Genomic DNA, 26,353 nt, shown 5'->3' with positions numbered 1-26,353 from the left:
CAGCTTGATATCTCTTTTTGTTTTTGCGTAATCGTGATGACAGACGGACAGACGACAGACAGAAAGACAGACAATCAAAAATGGACTTATTAGGTGATGTTATGAACACCTATACCAAAATTTTGTTCATAGTATCATTATTTTTAAGCGTTACAAACTATATTGTTGCCATTTAAAAGAAATCAAGCAGTAGGGGACTGAGAGTGCTATCTGCATGGACTGTCCAATTTTGTATCTCGAAATGTGTGTCAAATTTCTATCTCGTAATATGATTAAATTTGACCGAAATTCAATTCCTATCAGATTAATGTTTTTCAGCGATGAGTTGCTTTTAAAAGTACAAAAATGAATTTTTAATGATAGCGAAATTTTTTGTGTCGATAAAATCTGCTAAAACTAATTTACTAATTAACATACAAAATTTTAAATGTACCTCGTGTATACATACAAATGTAATTTTTATAATTAACTTTTTGAATATATACAGGATGTGTAAAAAGGTATAGACCCCCTGAATTTAAGAAAATAATGATTGAAAAAATTGCAATATTTCTAATATTGGGCTTGGATTTGATTTTAACTTTGACCATAAACGTCATTTCAAGGTGAAGTCGATTTTTTTAAGTGAGATGATTGAATGAATTCACTATAAAAGTATTAGAATAAAATTACTGATTGGTTTTTATAACTTTGCACATTTTATCGTAGCTTTTCGCATCGAACTTTTCTTCTAGAGTACAACGTATTGCTGTTTCATAAAGTATGTAAATTATGAATAAAATTATGAATAAAAATAATATTTGTATCACGTAAATGATTTTTAATCCTTTACAAATATCGTAAAAGATAAAATTTATACGTCAATTGCCTAGTTTTTGATATTTAAACGTCAAAAATCAAAGTTTTTTTATGTTTTCTTTTTGGAAAACGCCGTAAGGTAATGTTTTTTTTTCATAATCTGTGATAAATTCTCTTCATAAAGAAAACTTTTTTGAGTTACCGATTACACCGATTAATTTTTGTACAATTAACATTATTGTAAGTTCTTTCAGAAGGTACTGTGTGAAAAATCACAATTTTAAAATGAAATAATTCACAATTTTGACTCGCAAGAGGTCCCAAAACTGTGCTCAAAAACTGAACAAAAAAGTCATTTTGAAAAATCGACTTGACCTTGAAATGATGAAATCTTACAATTTTTGTTTTGGTCATTAATTTGTCAGTCATTATTTTGTAAAATAAGGGGGTCCGGGACTTTTGATGCACTCTGTATATATAACAAAATCAATTCTCTTTAAAATTCTTTTTAAATGGTTAATTACAAAATTGTCCGTCTATTGCTTTAGGTACATGTATAATTTAAAATTTTAACTCAGTTATACCAACTAGACCATACCAGTCCTATAAGAACTTTCAATAGGTTTTTATATTAATTGTTATATAATGACTTAATTGTAAACAGGTTAGTTTTTCTTTTTTTTTTTTTATTCTAACGTGTCTATCAATTCTAAATGGATTTTTATCTAATGCAATTTTGTTGTTCTTTAACAAGTGAACATTAGGATAGTACTTTTTTTTTTATAGATAATAGCTTTACTTATGAAGTAGAAGCATTTTCTAGTCGATAATTGCAATCAATTATTTATTATCTAAGCCTATTACTACAGTTATTTGACGTCTATACTCCACAAAAAAGTGAAGAAACAAGTTCAAGAGATATGAATTTGAGCTCAAAAGTTTTAGAAAATAACCTTTAAAGGCTCAAAAAGTTTTATAGATCAACTTTTACTCAAAGAAAATGTGGTTAAAATCCCAGCATAGGTATCCATGGAAATTTTTAAGAAAATAATCATTGTAAATCGATATAAAATACATTGGGTGTTATTGAGAAATCTCAGAAAATGGTATATTTTGAAAGTTTTTGATAATTTTCACTTGAAATGAAAAAAGAAAATTTTTAATAGAAAGTTAACTTATTAGCAATGGCATAGAAATGAAAAATCTCCATCCCCAGGTTAGAATTAGGGTTGAAATTAGTTTTATCTTCTTTTTATTAAGTTTCTTGTCCCGTTGTCTGTCTGTAATCAAATCTTTCTTAAGTTTCATTAGATCCACTTCCCGGTTTTCGATTGAGCTGAAATTTTGGATGACAATGCATGGTAGGGTTGTGGCGTCCTGATTTTCCCACCGCTTCTACCATATTTGATATATATAGATTTTTTAGTCTTAAAAATTTTAATAAAAAATACTTTTTAAGGGACAAGCTTTGATTGTATTAAAAAGTAGAAAGTAATTTTATCTATGAGTCACTCGTACCCGACTATTGATAAAAGCTTGGGGCGCTTATTATCAAGAATGAATCGAAAAATAATTAGACATGTGGAGTAGATAGGCATTCCGATTCTTTTTTAACATTTTGAATTGAGCGCCTTAATCTTTCACAAATAGTCGGGTATGATTAACTCGTGGTTAAAATAAATAAAAGCTGGTCTCTTAAAAAGTTTTTTTTATTAAAATTGTTTAAAGAGATTATTTGATAATTTTAAAAATAATTTTTGACATATATGTTCATTTGTGTTAAGTTTCGTAAAACTGTTTTCATTTTAATCAATAGATGGCGAAATTCGTTATTAGTCTATAACTCGAACTGAATAAAATACATATTTGACATTAAATATTTACAAAAACAATTTAAATAAAATATTATATAAAATAAAGTCTTCAACATGGATAGTAATAAGTGAACAAGTGAACAAGATACAATAAATAACGGATAGATAATACAGTTTGTTCGGTACGCTAATGATTTAATTGCTTATGCTTATAATACATATACATATTAACATTGTTTTCATTAAATTAAGTAATCGATTTGTTGGGATAGTTAGTCGCAGTGACGGATTTAAAATAAAATGCTTAAGGTGTAATTACCCTGTTTTCAGGATAAAAATTGAAATTGAGACTAGCGGCGCTTTATCGTACAAACCACACTATGTAAGTTTCAAGTTTTTTTGAAGTAGTTTTGCATTTAGGTCACTTCTTCACACTATGATAAAACACATGCTCTGTTTAAGAAGTGTTTTATTGGATGCATTTTTTTTTGGATGTATTTTTTATTAATTGATTAATATAAGAGTAGGTTAATTACCTCGTAAATTAGGCCTCAGATCCAAATTTGATAAAGAACATTTTCTTCTTTATTTCTGAGCTTATTCAGTAAGCCAAAGTTCTTCAGATATAATTCTATGATATTTTTTGTAGTCTATTGTTTGAATATACAGATGTGGCAACCATACGTACGATCCATCTGCTAAGGAGATAAAACCGAAGACAGCTTGTTTTCGGACCGCTTAAATCCGCCACTGATTGTTGAAAATAAAGCTGTTCGGTTTTCATTCTGGTTCGTACTCTTGTCTACTCGGATGTTGGTTGTGTAGTGACAAACAATAACAAATTAATTAAACCTCTATTCATTATTGTTAAGAAACATTTTACTCACTATCTGGTATCTGGTATGTGTGTGAAACGTTACAGGTACATTATAGAAAGTATCATTATTGATTTTAATCTTATTTGAAGAATGTACTGATTGTAAGTCAAAACAATGAACATACAATCGACATAATATCATATACTTATCATACATATACACAATTGAATCAATCCCCTCCGTATGTTGATATCACAGGCATCTAAGTGACTCTGTATTGGTGAAGTAATTTGATAAATATGTATTATTTTATTTTAATTATAAACAAAGACAACAAAATAGTTTTTGTCGACCCAATAGTCCCCTCTATATTCTAAATTGACACCGTTCGTTTAATGAGTTTGATTGGTCTGTAAATGCATAAATCCTTTTATTTTTCATATAGTCACATCTCCCGAATTAGGCGTCAGATCGAAATTTGGCAATAAGCTTTTCCATTTGTCTTGATAAGCTTAATTTAATGGTATAAGTTTTTGCTATCAATAATAGAACACCCCATATAACAAAAATCCAGCTTTTATTAAAATTGGTGCCCGTACATCCTTAAATATGGCTATGTTCACTGTTTTTGAATACCGGCTGTATTTGGAGTTTTTATTCTAAGGACGTAATTTAACACGTTATATGTATTTTATAGATATTATTTATCTTATCTTTTTACTCGATTCGTTGAATTGTGTTAAGAGATTTATTTTCATAAAACTGTAGCAGGGTAACTTTAAAAACATGACGAGGAAATCTTCTAAAATTTTTCTCATGATGACTCTTTGGAGATTTATCTTATTGTTTAGATATAAAATTGGATACATTGCTATTATAAAGATACAGCACATTGAAGATTGAAAAGTTTATATTCGCAAATAAAGTCGAAGTACCTGGGTGATCTATGGGTAAATCGTTTCCCGGATAAAACGACGTTTTCTTAAAATGAACCTTAGCTTGATCGATTTTTCGTCCCCGAAAACCCATGCCACATAAACCAACCCATCCTGTACTGGGTTGGGTTTTGTGGCATTGTAGATGTGGCATCCAAGATCCTAAATGATGCAATAAAAGTCTATTTATTAAATTTTTAATAGCTATATATTATTTTATCTAAAATAGTTGTATTTAATTTTTGTTTTTTATTTGTTACAGGACCAAATATAAAAACAGCAATAGCTATATTAAACTGTCTACTGGCGAGACAATTATGTTTCGAAGATGTGTCGTGTTCGGCAATATTGGAAATCATTCCAAGAGTTTGTGGACCAGAACTAGGTAAGATATGTATTTCTCTTTTTTTTTAATACGTCTGTAAAATTTATAAAGAGAGTGTCCCTTGATTTTCCATATGAAAGTAAGCAAAAACTTGATTAAGGTCATATAAACCTATTTTTCGGTTTCGAAATGTACAATGAAAATGAGTGGGCGTGAGAGTGGAGAGGAAGCGTCACCATGTTATAGTGGCCAAGCTGGTACAGGCGCAATAATCATGTTACGGTTTATATAGAAAGCACTGCAAGTTGCCACTGGCCAATATTTACCTTTTGTAAATATTTTTATGTAATTGAGATACTTGCGTCAATGGTTCACAGAAATGCAATACTTAGAAGTAACAAAGTATGTTAGTCACGAGACAATAGTGTTTATCGTTAGTAAATTGAAATTGAAAACTTCCAGTTGAGTGGCTACAAAACTTATTTATTAACGCAAGTTAATGTCAAAACCAATAGTTCTATTAAATATATTTACAAGTAAAAGTAATTAATGAGTTAATTAAACAAAAATTTCGAGGAATTCGATAATTACATATTTCAAGTTCATAACATTGATATCGTACGGAAACTTTTCCATATTTTCTTTCACTTTTTATACCATATGAAATATATCATAGTGTATTAAGTTTAGTCCCAAGTTTGTAACTCTTAAAAATATTGATGCTACCAACAAAATTTTGGTATTAGTGTTCGTAAAATCACCTAATTAGACCATTTCTTTCGACACAACGTTATTGCATAGCACTCTTTTAATTAATTCAATTTAATTAATTCTCCATCAGTTGATATTAATGATTCTTAACAAATATCGTTTCCGTGGTGTAGTGGTTATCACATCCACCTAACACGCGGAACGTCCCCGGTTCGATCCCGGGCGGAAACACATAATTTTTTTATTTAGAAACTATTCTTATTACAATGAAATGTTCCTTATGATATTATTGAACCAACGTTAAAAGATACTTTTTAAGGGACAAGCTTTTATTGTACTACAAAGAAAAAAGTAATTTTATCTATGAATCACTCATATCCGACTATTTGTAAAGGCTTGAGGCGCTTAATTTAAAAATATCAAAAATGAATCGTAACGCCTCATCTACTCCACATGCCTTATTATCTTTCGATTCATTCTAGATATTAAGCGCCTCAAACTTTTACTTCTCCTAGATAAAATTATTTTCTACTTTTTAGTACAGTAAAATCTTGTCCCTTTAATAGTAATTTTTATTAAAATTTTTAATTTAAGACTAAACAAAATGTATGCATATCAAATATGGTGGAAGCGATGGGAAAATCAAGACGCCACAACCTTACCATGAAATGTCATCCAAACTAAATGTGTATGAAAAATTTCAGCTCAATCGGAAACCGGGAAATGGATCAAATTTGACTTGCATGATTTGATAACAGACAGACAACGGGACAGGTGAAACTAAATAAAATCTTATTAAGTTTATTAAACAAATCAAATCGAACATTTGAATTAAGTATTCTAAAACAATATGAATTAAGTATTCTGAAACAAATATTTCCTCAAAATCAAAAAGTTATTTATATCATATCATTGTCTCTATCCCACTCCCGGAAATATAAGTGAGTTGTAATTTTTGTTACACATTGGAACTTAATGAGAGTAAAATATTCAGTAACAGTACATTAAAATAACAATATGATCATGGTTTATAGTAAAGGTGTATAAACATGGGAGTTAATACGACCTATATCAGATATATACGAACGAGGTTCAGGTTCCGGCCTGTGTCACGAGTGGGTTAACTATACAGATTAACTTTTGTTTTACATATCTTACATTCCACTGGGATTCATTCGAGGTTGTACTTTAAGTACGTAACTAAAACACAATACACAGACACATTACACATACGTATATGTATCGAAGGCTTCATACCATAAGGGCGTATCTGCCAAAACATAACCTTTTAGCTGTTTTTTGTGAACCGGGTGAATTTATGATAGTTCAAAGTCACTTGATTACAATAAACACAGTTTTGGGGCCAAAATTGTGAACTATTTCTTTTTAAAACTGTTCATTTTTAACACAGTTCCTGATGGAATAACTCAAGAATAATGTTCGGGTCCGTGCGCAGGAATTATCCAAGGGAGGGAATCAAACTTTTGTTCCATGTTAGGTCAGAAAGTCAATAAAAACAATAAATTGTTTTTTTGAGTAAGAGGACCTTTAATTAGGTCAAAATGTGATATTCAGTCATTGTTTATTCTGTGAGGTACAGAAAAAATCTTCTCCAAAACTCTGTATGCATCGACCCCTACACCGCAATGTATGGGGGTATGGAAGTTAGCGGGCCATGCTCGAGCATCGGGCCTCGAAGCAATGGTTCAGAGCACCTAGCCAAATAGACCCTTGTACTCTATCCCCGCTACGCTTTTCAGTGGCTATTATAACCAACTGATGTACTGAAACCCAGGATCTACCTAGCGCTGAGTTTCCTAATTTCTTCTGGTTCGACTATGGCCGGACCAAACCATTTCCTTCGCTGCTGTATGAGCGCCAATGTATACTCTGCGTCACAAAATTTGCTCAGGTTTTACCATTCTAAGTGATATAGCTATATGTACTGTTATAGTAATGTCAATGAGAATGGTAAAAACCGTACAAATTTTGTGACGATGAGTATATGTTGAACGATGACTAAACTGTTTTGTCGATCTTAAGATATTGTCTATCTAAGGTATGTTTTGAGGTGACGCAAGGTTGGAAAGGTACGTTCATTCGTCGCAGGTAAAACTGACAGAACGCGAAGAATTTAGTAGACATTCGGATGTCACGGGAATCATCGTGTAAAATTGAATATTCTAGTTCAGAAAGTTGAGTAAGAGTTTTGATTAAATTTTTCATTTTATAGAGAAAGAGGCAAGCAAAATTTGATAAAGTATTGCGATGGTTCAAAATTTGATATACAATCTTGAATCAGTCTGTAAATTCGAGTATTGAGTATGTAAGGACGCGAACCTTGGATTCCCCACATTCATCGCAGATATCGCTCATGGTTTAGAAAATTTTCCTGAACTATTCTCCAACTTTTCTTCTTCTTTCAATCAAAATATGCTTCAACTAGTTCGATAACCTTACCAAAATCCAGGTTTTCTGTTTGGAGTACTCGACTCAAAGGCAAAGTCAAATAATGTGTCGAGCTCAAAAAATGCATCAATATCTGATTCTTCAGTGGGAATGCGTCTCATAAATGGGTGCATTTACAAGACTGTATTTTTAGTTCAAATTTTATGTGAAAGCATTCTCAAGGGGAGGGGTTTTGATCCCCAAAATTCCTCCCTTGCGCACGGGCCTGATAATGTTAATTGTAAAAAAAATTAATCGGTGATTGAGCTTCAAAAAAGTTTTCATCATGCAGAAAATTTATCACAGATTCTTTTTATGCCAAAAAGAAAACATAAAAAGTTTGGTTTTTGACGTTTAAACGTCAAGACGTTCCTCATGACATCAACTTTGATAAGTTTTTACACATTCTGTCAACTAACTAGAGCTCAAAATCGTGATTGCTTATACCAAATTTGGAAAACTATCCCCTTTTGCTGCCAGAAAATTATTTCATATAAGTCCGAAAACATACATGCCCGAAAACTAAAATTTTATAATGTATAAAAAAATTATTTTAGCTTCAAACACAAAAATTTGACACAATAGAATGCACTGACAAAAACATCTCAAAATCGGCAAATTGGCAGATACGTCCTTATGGTATGAAGACCTCGATATGTACAAATTTATACAAAACTACATAAGCATATTATAATGTATTGTGTGTATTACAAGTCAAACGATTTTTGAAAGGGAGTACAGGGTTCATAGTATTTTAGACACTAATGAATACTTTCGATTTTATTCCTAATAAAATTTTGTTGGGGGACTATCCCAAACATTAATTTGCGACAGCAAACTCAGGGTCATTCATCGATGGTGAATTCTTCAATATAACTGAAATACTAATGTTTACATTTACCATTATTTTGCTATTTTAAATATACCCTTCAAATTTTTATACCATGTATATATGAAATATATCAAGGTATACTAAGTTTAGTTCAAGTTTGTAACATTTTTTTTAAGTTTATAAAATCACTTTTATAGTCCATTTCCGACTTTCCGTCTGTCATCACGATAACTCAAAAACGAAAAGAGACATCATGCTGAAATTTTGATAGCGTGCTTAGGACGTAAAAAGTGAGATCGAGTTCATAAATGAGCAGCATAATTCAATTGGATCTTGGGTCCGTAGGACCCATCTTGTAAATCGTTACAGATATAACAAAATTTTAATAGAAAGAATGTTCCTTTTAAAAAACTAAACATTTTTTCTTTTAATTATTTTTTTTCTCGCCGCCAGGTGGTGGCACCATGAAAAGACATGGCGAGGTCCATACAAATGATTTGTATCGTTTCCCCTTAAGTCAACAAATAAACTCTAGATAATTAAAAAAACTGTCTGTAAATATTCGTGCTCCAAAAATATGTTTTGGTATAGGTATGCCAGCGGCACCAATAGTGTACTCTGTACAACATCCTAATTATAAAATTGTGCACTTTATATTCGCCCAACATCTTCTTAATGTATACTTTATCGTCGTTTAAATGATCGAAGTTATTCATGTCAAACATTATAATCTTCGATATTAGTTCATATTTGGTTTACCCTACAATAAATTCAATGTTTTAAATAACGAATATATTTAGCTAATACAGTCTGGCCAGTCAGAAAAAAAGAACCCTTTTTCTAGAAAAAATTTTTCTTTTTTCTCCATCACTTAAGTCATATTACTTTCGTATTATATAATTCCGATTTTTATTTATTATTCACATTTGTTTAATAAATTTTGTATACAAATTTTAAACATCAAAGTCTTTCATTTAAATTTGACGTTTTTTCAATTCTCTTTTATTAATATTGACTCAGCAAGCTATTTGTCTTTATAGTTTACGCATTTGTAATCTGATTTCGAGTCATAAAAGCACATTTTTCTTTTATAATATTAAAATTAAAAATCGTAATTTTTAAACTGTATATCACGTGACCTAAAACGCGGGTAAGTCCTGCTGTGATGTCATAGCGGTATGAGTCATAGACGATCAGTTAGTTCAGTGTAGACAGCTGGGTATAATATATACATAGATAATAAGTATTTATTATAATCAGATGTCTATGAATATATTTGTCAAACATATTTGTGTTATATTACGTCATCAAATTGGATGAACCCGTTTTTGGCAGTTTAAAAAAAGGTTTAAAATTTAATTTTAAGTTTTTGGCAAGAAAGCGTGTGTATTTTTCCGAAATAAATTTTTGGTGGCTTTTTATTAGCAAAATCAACATTTTGAAGTACTTTTTCAAAAATAGTGGAATACTCTATTTCCAACCAACATTTGACGTTTGATACAATTGAAAGTATTCACAGCATTCTAATTTACAGAGATGCAAACATAGGAAACTGAATGTATCCTATATTTGTTATGGTTTCATGATTCAAAGGTGAAAGCCCACTCTGTAGATATAAGCATAATAAAGGGTAGTCTAACATTGAAATAGTAAGCGCAAGCACATAATATAAAGTCAAAGTCAACAACTTGAACAACTTTTAATGGGTGTATATTTTGTGTGTTGATGATGTGATGTTTAGTTATATTAGAAGTATTAATTTATTAATCACTGAACGTATTATATATTTTATATATTTAATATACATACAGAGTGTAAAAGAAAACGAGTGAACGAAATCTCCTTTTTTTTTAGTTTTTCTCAATTTTTTCAAAAAATCGAAAAAAAATTTGTATCTCCAATTTCGATAAAACTCAGTATATAAGGTAATTTTGACTCAAAAAGTACAAAAATCGGGTGTATTTTTTGACTAGTTGAATAGTTTTTGATATATGGGCCAAAATCGATCAAAATATTGCGATATCTCAGGAACTGTGCATCCAATCATTAAATTAACCGGATTTTTATACTTTTTGGATCAAAATTACCCCATCCACCGAGTTTTATCAAATTCCATAACAAAATTTTTTTTTCGTTTTTCTCGATTTTTTCAAAGGGGTACCCCTTAAAAAAATTGCAAAAAATCGAAAAAAATTTTTTGTCTCCAATTTTGATAAAACTCAGTATATAAGGTAATTTTGACCCAAAAAGTACAAAAATCGGGTGTATTTTTTAACTGGTCGAATATTTTTTGAGATATGGACTACAATCGATCAAAATATCGCGATAACTCAGAAACTGTGCATCCAATCATTAAATTAACCGGATTCTTATACTTTTTGGATCAAAATTACCCCATCCACCGAGTTTCATCAAATTCCATAACAAAATTTTTTTTTGGGTTTTTCTCGATTTTTTCAAAGGGGTACCCCTTCAAAAAATTGCAAAAAATCGAAAATTTTAAACGGACGGACAACCGAAAATGGACTAAGTACATGATTCTGTGAACACCTGTACCTAAATTTTTGTATAGCATCAATATTTTTGAGCGTTACAACCTTGGGACTAAACTTGTATAAAATTGTATATTTCATATTTACATGGTATAAAAACATTCGCAAAGTGTTGCGAGACTAAAACATAGTCTTGATCTTGATCAAAATATAGGACCAAAACTAATTTTGCTCATTACCAATGATCAAAAGAACGAGGCAAAACGTTTTTGTTCTACCATATATGTCGGGTACGTCCCATTCTATAACATTACACTAAAGTTTTGTATGATTGCAATTTGTAGTTAATCGTCAAATTTCCATTGGATATGTATACAAATAATTTAATTTAACAACAATGAAAACAAACAATTGACTGAGTAAATTGTTGAAATACCATGCATAAACAGTGTTGATTACATTGTCACATTACACATACATGTCACACACATATAACTGATATTCCCATATAATACATACTATACAATTTGCGCTCTCGCAGGTAAACAGTGATGTTTACGAAAAAATGCTTTAAACAAAAGTTGTTTATTTTTTTATAAGGAATATTTTTTACACTTAAACTTTTGTTCTATCTCTTACGATTTACAAGATGACGCAATTGACCCATGTTGCTCATTTTAGAACTCGACCACACTTTTTAAGTCCTGAGTACTCTTGTCCCTTTCAGCTTGATATCTGTTCAAGTTTTTGAGTAATCGTGATGACAGAAGAACAGACAGACGACAGACAGACGGTCAACCAGAAATGGATTAATTAGGTGATTTTATGAACACCTATACCAAAATTTTGTTCTTAGTATTAATATTTTTAAGCGTTACAAACTTGGGACTAAACTTAGTATACCTTGGTATATTTCATATATACATGGTATAACAAATCAAGGTATATATTTAAACGTTTAACATTGAAATGTTACTCGTATGCATCGCCCACACTTTTTGATAGCATATAGCTTTAGGAAAAACAATTACGTATGTAGGTGGGTGGACAGTATTATGCTATTTTCTTTGTAATAATAAAACGAGTTAAATACATTTTCTTGAATTAGATAGCTTTCGCTATTGCTATTTTATATTAGCTTGAGGATTTTAAAAAAAATATACCAATTATTCCCAATTTATTCGTGCAAAACTGATTTTAATTTAGTATTAAATAACAAAATTTATTCAATGGTTGAAATAGAGTTAATGGATAAACATTTATAAAGGATCAAATTACAACTCTCTTTATCTCTTTTATCTTTTACGGTTTTGGAGTAGACGAAAAAACAACATAGGTTAGGTTACGTTAGGTTACGTTATATTGACTGTCCACGAAGGACATACTTAGGCTATAGAGCCCATTATGATACCATATATGTGTTTTATCACCTTTCCGCTGATAATTTCAATTGTTAGCTCCTCAATTTCAAAGGCACCTCCTTCATGCATATTTCATGCACTACACCAGCCTATCACAGCTATTAATTAAATTAATTTTGTGATGACGGCGGGAATCGAACCTGCTACCCTAAGCATATCGCGGACGGAATTGGGCACGCTTTAACCAACTGAGCTTATAGGGCGACAAACAAAACAAAAGTTTATGTTAATTTTTTCAAAAGGAACGTTTTTTATATTTAAACTTTTTTATCTCTTACGTTTTACAAGATGGACCCACGGGCCCAAGACCAAATGAATCCACTCGCCTTGTTTACAACCTCAAAGTGACTTAAATGTTCTGAATATAGTTTGAAAATTTAAGGACTGCCTGTTTCTACCGACAGGCAGACAAACGGAAATGGGCTACTGAAGTGATTTTATCAACCTCTATGACAAAATTTTGTTTGTAGTACCGATATTTCTAACCATGAAAAACTTTGGACTTGATATACTCTGATAAATTTCACATGTATAGGGTATAAAAATATTATCTACTATATTAAATTTAATGTAACTGCGTCAGTTTTATGAAAATAAATCAAAATTTAACGAATCGAGTAAAAGGATAAGATAAATAATATCTTTCTTTCTTTTGACTTAACTTTGGAAGTAACACTTTGAGCCAAATTTCAAAATGAAAACTAAATCAAATTTTCTTTTTTTTCAGTTGCATGTTCAACAGTGACAGTTACGAAATGTCAAGCAGCGTTACGCACATTACAAGCATTTCCATTTTTTAAACCAACATGCTTATGTCGTGAACCACACGTGGATCCAGAATGTAACTCATTCCGGGATTTCCTTTTTGATCATCCATGCGTGTTTGTTTTGAAGAAAGGTAAGTCAATGTTTTTAAAGCTTTACACGTAGAATTAGGATTGTCAGAACATAGGTTCGAGAATTTGGGAGATAAATCAGAACTTTCGGAAGATACATTGGCCTCAAAAATTTTCTTCTTGTACAAATAACTTCTATCCGAGAATTATTTCTCAGTGCTACTAATTCAACCCTGAAGACAATATACAGGGTGTTCCGTGACTCACAAGTAATTCTTCAAATATTTGGTTTTTATTCAACTTTCTAGGTCAAAATATGAAATATTGTGACGTAAATTTTAAATATTAATTTTGCTGACCAGCTAAATAAATCAAACCATGTTACTATTACAATTTAGGTTATAACATTATTAAAATATTATTACTTAATTACATCATCTATAGCTTTTTAATTCATAAAACATTATACTACTTTACTCGACAATGTCCTACTTTATTGGTTAAATTTGAAAGTGGCCATAACTCCTTAACTTTTGGGTTTTGGACAGAAGTTTATAAGACATTTTCGACTTAAAATTGTCCAAAGAATTCTCTCTTAAACTGTGTCCATCGAGTTACGAGGCACCCTGTAAACAATACTTCGTATAAAAAAACCATTTGAGTCTCACCCCATCAAAAAAATTCCCGTACCATAAATTCAAATAATGTTGACACAATATTTTTAGTAACATAACCGCCGTATGTTAGGAAATTAAATATAAATTCTCGGATATTTTTAAACAGAGAGAAATAATAATATTACGCTATAGTACTGCTATATACATATTATATACCGGGTCTAAAAAAATTCCGGTACCCCAAAACTAAACGGAAAATAATTGCTTTAGAAAAAAAAGTTAAATACAAAAGTTGAAATAGTTGTATTTACTGGGTAATGAAACAAGATCCGGAACAATAAAAAGAAAAAATATCAATTTTAATGTTTCAGTGAGGCTGCTTCGTGAAAATTGATTTTAAGATTTTCACATACTATAACTCTGTGAATCTATCTGTGAAACTATTCAAGTGAAATTATTTCAAGTGAAAACTGCTATAGGCGTGCTGAATGAATTTTGGTAGGGAAAAATATTATCGATTCGCGTGTTATTTTAATAATATACAGAGCTATACTCATATGTGTAACATTTCAACAGAGGAACAGTGGCCCAGTGGCAGAACAGTGGACTTCGATAACGGAAGCTAGCGTTCGAGTTCGATTCAATCTTGAAAATATTCTTTTTTTTCTTTTCTTTTCTTTAAATTAGATTAATGTTAATAATTTTAATCAGATTACTAGTTCAAAATTAGAGCCTAAGTGGCCAAGCGGTCTAAGGCGTTCGTCTGATCGGTTGTTTACTTAGACTTAGGTTGCGGGTTCGAATCCAGGCAGCGGCAGTGTGAACAATTATAATTAATGGGGGCGGTAACATTGATCACATTGTCGTCGCGTGGATAAGAACGAAGTAACCGACTCCACCCACATCAAAATGTAATTATAAATATGTATGTAACTTAAATAAATAAAGGTAAACAAATAATGATGTGGGTGGCCTCTGTTATAGGCGTATATGTCAGAGAAACGGAGGTTAAACCCCATTATTATTATTATTATTACTAGTTCAAAATACCTACAGTTTTCAGTTTTCACTTCTGCCGGTAGCCGTTCTGACCACCGTCATGTAACTTTATTGGCTGGATATTTCAACTAAACCATTGTTTTAGTAATTAATACCTTTTTAATAACTTAAAATTAATAAATAAAATTACAAATTCAGTGAAAGAAATTCAAATTTCTAAAACGGAAATTTAAATTTTTAAAACGGACGTGACGTCATAGTATGTGGCTTGTCAAACTTGTTAACATACTGTATGGTATTAATTACTTATATTTTGTAAGGTATTACCATGGATATATACTATAATTAGTACATACGTGGGTCTTACACTTATAATATACAGCACATTGAAGTGACACCAAATGACAGGTCACATATTAATACGTCATCAACAGAGAGCGCCAAAACGACTACGTTTAAAGTCACAAAATTATTCTTTATTTTTAAACAGTATTTATAATTTTTATAATGTTATAATGGTGAAGACAATGAATTAAAAATAATTAAAAAAATACATGAATATTCCCTATTACGGGGTACTGGTATTTTTTGATACCCGGTATATATAGAAAGTAGTAAGTATGGCTTAGTGTTGTTGTTCGTAAATGTTAAAATCTTGTATAACTTTTGAAATCAGTTACAAATCTAAATGTAATTATGGTTAGCATCGGGCAGACCGGCAACAAGCTCATTTCTTGATGAAATCATAAATAGTTTTACATATATTAGAAATGTTTCTCTCTAGAAGCTACATACCACGTTGCTCACAAGGATAAAGAAAGTGTTATTGTTACTAGTGAATGTATACGTTTTCTTTCATTAAAAATGTTTATAAAATTATAAATATTGAATCATTTTGTGAGCTTAACGAGGTATTCACTATTTTTATGACTTTTAAATGAAGTATGACAAATGAAATAGTTTTTTGTGTATATTATTGATAACGTACCATACCATTGTTGCGTAGTGGACCCTCTAGAATCTGTATTTTTAAAGAACCTAAGTGGCTGAGCGATCTGAGGCGCTAGACTTTGACCGTTTGTCTACTTAGACTTAGGTTGCGGGTTCGAATCCAGACAGCGGAAGAGTGAACATTTATAATTAATGGGGGGTGGTAGAATTGATCACATTGTCGTCGTTTGAATAAGAACGAAGTAACCGACTCCACCCACATCAATAAATGTAATTGTAGTTTAATAAATTAAGATTAACAAATAATGATGTGGGTGGCTTATGTTATAGGCGTATATTCAGAGAAAAGAAGGTTAAATCCCATTAAACTTAGTAGACCTTGATACATAAATACAGGGTATAAAAATCTAAAAAAGTTGCATCTTGTTATCTTCAAGAGGTTTCTTACTGATTCCATACATTGACATTGCACGTGGGAATGTTAACACTTTAATTTAACTCTTCTGATATGAAAATTTGTTAATCAAATTTTGTGTTACACCCTTATTTACATAACGCTTTTGATACAAAGCATTATTTTGTTTTTAAGAATATACAGGGTGTTTTAGAAGTATCACTTGTTTTTGTTGCATCAGAGAGAAAATAAAATTCTAAGACGACAAGTTCTCTTCCATTTTTTGATCCGGAGACGGAATAGTTAGCTATTAAGTAAAATAGGCAGCCCATTAGAAACACTGAACTAAAACTTAAAACCACTCGACTTTGACGGAGACTGACTAATGAATGATTTTTGATAGATTAAAAATCATTTTCTCTGTCCGTCAGAGTCAAGTGGTTTTAATTTTCAGTTACAATGCTTCTGATTGGCTGCCTACTTCAATTAATAAATTAATAGCTAACTTTCCTTGCATCGGATCAAAAAATGGAATAGGACTTTCCGTCTTAAAATTTTATTTTCTACCTGATGCAACAAAAGCGTGCGATACTTCTGGTACATCCTGTTAGAGTTAAAAGCAAAAGAACGCCATATTTGCCGTATACTTTTTTGTTTAAAACTGATAGAAAAAATTTTTTATTTTGAAAAAATTCAAAATTTTGTACTTTGGCACCCTCTCCTCCCTTTGTTTATCTGTCGATTTTTTTCATTAACGAACTTGATCTTTCAAATACCTTATCTTCATCAAATTTTATTCCAATCGGGCTTAAATTGCAACCGCTAGAGAGTTTACAGACACATAAACGTATATACATATATACAATCATATATAATTTTTTTCTATTAGGTAGGATCAATGAACATTTGAAGAAATTTTTCCACAATACTATTATCATTACAAAAGCAATTGCTCGCTCCATTTCCTTTGGCAATTCGCTAATAATAATACGTTACAAACAAATAATTTTTTAATATATTTAATTAATTAAAAAATATAGTAAATTAAACAAAAATTTATAATAATTAATAAAATAATTTTATGATAATTAATAATTTTCATATATTTTATTTGGTTGATTAAACATCAATGTAAAAATTAATATTATTAGTTATTCAACTGAGGTAGTTCAACTATATTCATTCACGAGGTATCGTGTTGTTCTCTACAGGATATCCTCTATCCTAGAGCCTTTGAAAGAAATATCAAACATCAGCTCAGGATGAAAACTGTATGAGTTATAAAAACAGCATACGCAGCACAATGTACCAACAAGTACCAAATATATTAATTTCACTAAAAATATATAAAAAATTTGAATGGTTGTACCACTTAATGGGATTTGCAAATAAAATTTGTGGTAAGGGGTAATACTTTTCAAATTGGATCATCGGGATAGTAGGGAGTATTCATGAAATTTAAATTTGGTTCAAATATTTTTTTTTTCCGTAACTTTATTGGCTGAACATTTCAACTAAACTATTATTTGAGTAATTAATATCTTTTTATTTATAAAAGTACAAATCCAGTGAGAGAAATTTAAATTTTAAAACGGACGTGACGTCATAGTATGTGGCTTGTCAGATTTATTGACATACTGTATGGTATTAATTACTTATCTTTTATTATACCATGCATATATGTAATATGCAAGGTATACTAAGTTTAGTCCCAAGTTTGTAACGCTTAAAAATATTGATGCTACCAAAAATATTTTGGTATAGGTGTTCATAAAATCACCTAATTAGTCCATTTCGGGTTGTCCGTCCGTCCGTCTGTCTGTGGGCACGATAACTCAAAAACGAAAAAAGATATCAAGATGAAATTTTTACAGCGTACTCAGGGCGTAAAAAGTGAGGTCGAGTTCGTAAATGAGCTACATGGGTCAATTGGGTCTTGACCTATGGGAAAGTAGGACCCATCTTGTAAACCGATAGAGATAAAACAAAAGTTTAAATGTAAAAAATGTTCCTTGTAAAAAAATAAACAACTTTTGATTGAAGCATTTTTTCGTAAACGTCACTGTTTACCCGTGAGGGCGCAAATTAGGCGTAAATTGTATAGTATGTATTACATAAATTGTATATGTTAATGCAATGTGATAGAGTAATCAACACTATTTATGCATGGTATTTCATCAATCAACTCAGTCAATTGTTTGTTTTCACTTGTTTCTTTGTATCTTATATCTCAAAATGGAACTTTTTAGTGCACGTTGACATGAGCGGAGTTTTATGTAGTCTTTTTTTGTTAGTGACGAAATCTGGGAGGCGAAACTGAGGCGATACCTGGGATTCTCCCAGGTATAGTTATAACTACGTAAAAATAAAAATAAATTGTTTTGTTTTGTTTTATAATTAATGTTATGTTATATTTTTATAAAAAATATTTTTTTAATGAAAAACATGAATCCACTTTACATTTTTAGAAAATATTAATACTTTTTTATATTTTCGTTTTTCTATTTTTTATCCCCCAAACTAAAATAAAAGGGGTGTTATAAATTTAACCGCTATGTGTGTGTGTCTGTCTGTCTGTGGCATCGTAGCGCCTAAACGGATGAACCAATTTAGATTCTGTTGGTTTAGTTTGAAAGATAATTAAATGAAGAGTGTTCTTAGCCATGTGTTCTTTCAAGTGCGAGTTTAGGGTTCCGTACGCGAAAAACTAAAAAATTGCCGATGATCTACAAACTCGGCTCAGTTTGGAAAAGGCTTTAAAGAAGGTAATTCAATCAAGAGTGTTCTTAGATATGTTTCAAGTGCGAGTTTAGGGTTCCGTACTAAAAAAATTTGGGGGGGGGGTTAAATTTTGTAAATTTCCTTTGTTTTCCAATGACTTTTCTCCATAATATTTCATCATTAATAATTACAGCACCTATTTTAGGTAATTAAGGATGTATGAGCATGGTAGTGGGGGCACAAATTTAAAAATAGATATTTTCAATTTTGATGATAAATTTATATTATTATTTGACGATATAAGACGAAAAGTAAGAATAAAATTTTTCGATATCTGGCTTAATTTTCAAAATATCGAAAATTGAAAATTTTGTTTAATTATTTAGCTTTCGATATTTCGAAAACCAAGACACATATCGAAAAATTGTATTCTTATTTTTCGTCTACATTCATGAAGTTATAACAAAATTCATCATCAAAGTTGAAAATAAGATAAAAATAATTTCAACCCTTAATTTACCCTGCTCTTACATCCCTTATATGGACGGTGACACTTAGTTTTTTTCTTTTCTAATTCATTGCTAATATGTTTACTTTCTATTAAAAAGTTTTTTTTAAATTTGTTTTCATTCCTTCCAAATGAAAATTATCAAAAACTTCCAAAATATGTCGTTTTTTGAGATTCCTCCATAAGAGCCAATGTATTTTATATCGATTTTTAATGACTTTTTTCTTAAAAATTTGCAAGGATACCTAAGCTGAAATTTTAACCACATATTCTTTGAGTAAAAGACTACCTACAAACAAATTTTGAGCCTTTAAATCAAACATTGTTGTCATGCTCATACATCCTTAATAATTACAGGACCTATTTAAGGTAATTCATTGCATCCGTCATTATGATTGATTATGATTGATTTCTCAACAAGCATCTTTGTTCTTACGTGATTCTCGTAGTCAAGATCAAAATCAAATACAGAACTACCATAAGATTGTACGAGCAAAATCCTACACCTATTGTCTTGGTCTTTTTTCTGTCATTATTTTCTTAGAGACAGAGGGGTCTCGAACTTTTTGAACATTCTGTATAATAACATCTCTCTGGCTGACAGTATTACCTGATAACTGTCGCAACAGTATATTTCATATGCAAAAATAATGATTCAATTAGTATTTATCCAACATTCACTAGATAGATACCTTAAAAATGTAGACCACATTCACTGACATCACAACATGTTTGTATGTGCGGTACATTTGTTGTAGTACAACATATAACATTGAATGAAACAAACTCTCCGGAGCAAATCTGCCTAATGGGTTTTCCTTCTACCGCACTAGTGATTTTATCAGAAATATACTGTCATCTTCATAATAATATTTACTTACAGCGTGTATTAAATTTTATTAAGTTTACGAACAAATTGGTGGAGATAACAATTAACTGAATTAATTGTTTAAATGTCCGACATTTGTTTGAGTGTCAATGTTTGAACACAAACATGCAGCCACGGATTTAGGGGAAGAAGCACTTGTCACGGAAACGTAATATAAACGTTTTGAAGGATTTATCCGGAAGAATAGACTCGAAAAAAATTTCTGTAACAGTGTCCCATTTTTGAACGCAAAGGCTTAAAGCTTGAGAACCCAAACAACTCGATAAAAATAATAATAATGGGGGTTTAACCTCCGTTATCACATCATTATTTGTTAATCTTTATTTATTAAATTACAATCATATTTACAATTACATTTTTGATGTGGGTGGAATCGGTTACTTCGGTCTTATCCAAGTGATGTCAATGCGATCAATTCTGCACTCCCATTAATTATAAATTGCTCACGCTGCCGCTGCCTGGATTCGAACCCGCAACCTAATTCTAAATAGTCCAACGGTCAAAGACTGACGCCTTAGACCGTTTGGCCATTTAGGCTTTCAACTCGTCTATAGTCCACAAACTCAACCCAACAAATTCGTATCTATTTTCCGGTCTTTTTTTTCCGATATTCAAAAGACTTGAATGTAGTTGATTGTTGGCAAAAATTTGCCATATTTAAAGTAATTCGGCCGTCACATGACGAGTCAAGTCAGCAACTATTTTAAATTCATTGAATTTAAATCTAAGTTATGGATAAAATTATGAATAAAAATAATATTTGTATCACGTAAATGTTTTTTAATGCATTAAAAATATCGTAAAAGATAAAATTAATACGTCAATTTGACTAGTTTTTGACGTTTAAAGAGAATCTGTGATTAACTATTTTGAAACTCAATCGGTAATTGAGTTTCGAAAATTCTTCCGTAAGCTACTGTGTTAAAAATCACAATTTTAAAATGAAATAATTCACAATTTTTGCCCTGTAAGAGGTCCCAAAACTGTGATCAAGGGACTTTGTACTATCATTTACCGCAAAAACATGAACATTTACCGTACTTGCTTAAACAGCCGAACTATTTTAAACTGATTTATTTAGAACGTTCTGTACCATTAACAAAATCATACAATATTACAATCTTCAGTTATAAATCTTTAGTCTGGTAGGTTACAAACTTTTACTAATATATTATATTAGTTAAACAGGATCAGGGAATATCTTACTAATTATAATTTCAGAAAAAATAAAAAATAAATAAATAACTAAAATAAAAGAAAAAAAACACACACCGCCCGTACTTACACACTCACATGCTGGATGTGTATATAGTAAAACTTGATAATTACAAGAAGTTTTCAAAAGTTTTTGTGGGTTTGCGTTGCATTTATGTATGTGTTGGTATGTATACAGGATGTCACAGAAATTAAAAGTAAAATAGAGTACGTATTTAATTTATACAACTTTTAATTTGTGACCACTGAATATCTTGCTCTCGCTTGATTTAAACCCATAAATGACTTTTATTTTTCAAATGGTACCTATTCGTTGTGTGCATAGTCATGGTAGGGACAATAAAATCGATTCCAGCGCTTCCAGTGAAAATTTTTGGCGATAAAGGAGGCTGTTATGACTAATTTGCAATTCTTTACATGTTAATGAAAATGTCAAATTAAAATTATTGAAAAACACTAATTAATTAAACTTAATGCATTAAAAATTTTGTGAAAATAAGAAATCAAATTGCACAAATATTATTTTTTAAATGTCAATTATCATAATTATTTATTTAAATTTGGGAGACAATAATATTAAATTTTCAATATAAGTCATAACTGCAATCCATACAATTCTAAAATTAAAGTAATGTATCGTTGTATCGTTTTCAAATTTTGAACTTAAATTGAAAAATCACCTGAAAATATATATAGAAAAATAGACAAACCTCTTTAATGAATAGAGAATCCACCCTAAGTTTATTTATATCATCTTTTTAACATGAAATAGTTTAACCGTCACGCCTGTGGAGTCAGTTTCACTGTATCCTTTCTTTTATCCGCTTTAACAATTTAAATAATATTAAATAAATAGAATATTACTAGTTTATTGAATAGTTTTTCTTATTTCCTCACAAGATTTACCCATTTCTCATCTAACGTCATCCTGTTATATTCAGATATCCTATTCCGCTTCTTGAATATTAAATTACGAGCACTGATACACGTTGTAACTTATGTGGAGACAATATTTGAAAGTATATTTGATTTCTTATAAAGGTGACTTTCTCATTTAAAATTTCAAAAAAACAATTTTTTTTAAAATAATGTTCCTAAGTACACTCTCTCTAAAATTTTATGCAGAAATTCGAAGTCAAAAAAAGTTAAAGCCATATAAAGGAACCAGTTTCTATAAAAAGAGGCGCTACGTTTTTGAAAAAAACGAAAGATAGTTGATTCGTTGTAATAATAAGTGAAAACAAACAATTGACTGATTTAATTGTTGAAATATCATGTACAGATAGTGTTGATTACGCATTCGCTTGTTTTTTTATGTTATGTCAGTATACTTCAAATTAATTTGTGATCAAAATGAACCTAGCTCTAATAGGATTCAATAATGTGGAGTCCTGGTCCCGTAATTAAGCACGTAACCGTAAGTGTGGCTAGTGTAAAACTGACATCGCAGCTGAAAAGAAAGACCCAAAATTAGTGGGTTTCAAAAAAATTCCACTTAAAAAGGATCAAATTTGCCTGTGTTATCGAAATCATCAGAGTGCAAAATTTAATTTTGCTCTATCACATCGAAATTTTATCCAATTTTGATAATCCAAGTATGTAATTACACTAAATTTAGGTCATACTTTTCATACTTTTATTTTTATTAAAATTAACCTAGCTCTAATAGGTTTCAAGAATGTGGTGCCTTGGTCCCGGAATTAAGCATATAAGTGATAGCTACCGAAAAAATGACATCACAGCTGAAAAGATGAAATTAGTGGGTTTCAAACAAAATTCCAATAATATCGGGTCAAATTTGCCTTTGTTATCACTCGATTTTTTTAACTTGATGACGTCATCAGAATCCAAGCAATTTTATTTACTATATCCAAATTTTATCCAATTCTGATGAACCAAGTATGTGATTCTACTACATTTCAAATTTGTAATCAAAATGAATCTATAGTATTATAATTAATTAATTAAGTATAATAATTTTTTTTAATATATAAAAATGTGATTTTTTTGCAATTTTTTTATGAGAAATGTTAATTATGGTACACAAATAACTAAACTAACCTCATCCTAATATATTTTATACATATATCCTATTCCAGCTCTAATTTTTACGATTAGATTGTACGTCCTGATACACGCTGTAACTTAGTGAGATATTTAAAAGTATATTTGTTGATGTTTTATATGTAATTTAATTGCAATTATTTCATAATCTTTCTAAACCAAGTTATTATTAATTAATGTATACCGCTGTGAATATTCATTACATTTAAGTAGTAAAAAAAAAAATATTTATATACAGTGGAACTTGGTTAAGTGGGACCTGGATAAGTGAGAAACCTCCATAACTGGAACTCATGCTGAGGTTCCAACACTTTGGCACTTAATTACCTCTGTTAGTGGGGCGAAGTAAACTTCTATATCCGGGATTCGTTCTTTCGGTTTTATCAGTCATAGTTACTTCTATAACTGAGACAGCAATTAATTATATATACATTAACCTCTGGAAATATCGTTTTGCTTGATTACTTACTTATTCTTATTCTATCCGTAAATTACGCACTTATCTAATTTTGAGCCTCAATTACCTTCAGTTTTAATTTTGCTGTACCATCATACGGATGCTTATTTGAAATGATGTCGAAACGAAGACTCAAATTGTTATGAAAGTTGGAAGACATGCGATGAAGTAAGTCTGTGTCGAATTTAATGTGCCAATATCTACTCTTTGTAGAATAATTCAGAGTAAAGATAAAATTAATAATAATAATGGAGTTAAACCACCGTTTCTCTGACATATACGCCTATAACAGAGGCCTACCGCATCCTTATTTGTTAATCTTTATTTATTTAATTTTAAACATATTTAAAATTAGATTTTGATGTGAGTGGAGTCGGTTACTTCGTTCTTATCCAAGCGACGACAATGTGATCAATTCTACCGCCCTCATTAATCATAATTGTTCACACAGCCGCTGCCTGGATTCGAACCCGCAACCTAAGTTTAAATGGACAAACAGTCTAATACACACACCTTAGACCGCTCGGCCATTTAGGCTCTAGAGTAAAGATAAAATTCAATCACAATGTTCTGAAGGACAGGGAAAACTAAAACGTGTACGTTTATCAGAATATCCTGAACTTGAACGTTCCGGTTAGTGGACTGATGTTTAAAGAAAAGGCACAAGATTTCGTGAGAAGGCTCGGTATTCATAGTTTTGGTAGCCGCAATGATATTGATAATACGTTATTTTATTTGATAATCGCATCCCTATAACTGAAATAACCCGTATTCTGATCTCTATTAATGGAACCCTCTGTAAATGAGACAGATATTTATTTGTACCTTCATATCTAAGACATTGGGTAAGTGGAATACCTCCATAAGTGAGAGAAATTTGCAGGTCTCTTGACGTCTCTATTAACCAGGTTCCACTGCATATTTATTTTTAAACAAAGTTCATTTAATTACTGTTATTAAAAATAAAAAATTACTAAGTGTAATTGAATACTTCTTATAAAGCATACAACTTAGTTATAAAAACATTATGAGGTTAATCATTATCATAAAACAACATGTGTACTTTTTACATCAGTGAAAGGTCAATTATGTTCAGTTTTTTCATTATACTAAAAAGTAAAAAATAATTTTTTATTATATAGATTGTTCTACAAACTAAAGAAAAACATATGTCTGATTTAAACCGGACACTTTTTGTACATTCTTGTTACGAAATTTAACTCAGAAAACAACGTCTTTTAGCTTGTTTGGAACAGTCAAAACAAGTTAAATTTTTGGATATTTGCTTATGTATAAGACATCGGCGGTAGTAAACTGAGAGTATCTATCTGCATAAACGTTAGTGTTAATCCAGATTATAAACTATTTGTGTGCCTACTTTCATCCCAATCGGTTCAGCTGTTTCAATATGACATATAAACAACATCATAACTTCTTATGGGCTCAACCCTCAAAAACCTTTCCATGTTTGAGCGTTGAGTCCATAAGAACTTTTGATCAAAATCATAAAAACTACCTTAATACATAGGTTAGGTTAGGTTTTATTGGCAGCCCACGAAGGACACATTGTGATACCATGTTTTACCACCTTTCCGCTGATAATTTCATTTATCAGCACTTCAATTCCAGAGGCTGAGTGCACCTCCTTCATGCATATACCATGCACTACACCAGCCCATCACAACTATTAATTAAATTAATTTTGATGCGACGGCGAGAATCGAACCCGCTACCCTAAGTATTCGGCGGACGGGATTGATTACGCGTTAATAAACTGAGCTAATAGGGCGACTACCTTCATCCATATTTAAAAATTTATATCTCATGTAGGCTTTGAAGGGTCGTAGTTCGGAAGGGAAGAGTTTTTGACGGTTTGAGCCTAAAAGAACTTTTGATCAGCACGATCAAACTACCTTAATTCATAGATTTCAAAAAATTTTAACCGAAACCAAAAATCAATGTATTGTGCGCGGGGTCCTTTAGTAAACAAACAAAAATAATACATTTCCAGATAGTTTTTTTAATACAATGTATAAACAATAGATGGTAAAAGAATGTGTTACATTAAAATTACAATTTCATTAACATATAACTGTCACTTTCATGAA

The 26,353-nt window shown here is 30.6% G+C and overlaps 1 protein-coding gene and 1 non-coding gene across 2 annotated transcripts in view; both read left to right on the top strand.

Annotated features, from left to right (window-relative positions):
* Positions 1-26,353, top strand: part of LOC123303048 — a 509,686-nt gene that overhangs the window by 367,624 nt on the left and 115,709 nt on the right. The window contains exons 2-3 of the mRNA XM_044886145.1: positions 4,628-4,750; positions 13,322-13,492. Coding sequence (XP_044742080.1) covers positions 4,628-4,750; positions 13,322-13,492 — 294 coding nt within the window. The remainder of the gene's footprint in view (positions 1-4,627; positions 4,751-13,321; positions 13,493-26,353) is intronic.
* On the top strand, positions 5,560-5,632 carry Trnav-aac. The gene has a single exon. It is a non-coding gene; the product is annotated as a tRNA-Val (tRNA).

This window comes from Chrysoperla carnea, chromosome X (genome assembly GCF_905475395.1).
Source record: "Chrysoperla carnea chromosome X, inChrCarn1.1, whole genome shotgun sequence".
In the NCBI taxonomy this organism is placed as follows: Eukaryota; Metazoa; Arthropoda; class Insecta; order Neuroptera; family Chrysopidae; genus Chrysoperla; species Chrysoperla carnea.
This window is presented reverse-complemented; position numbering and strand designations above follow the sequence as displayed.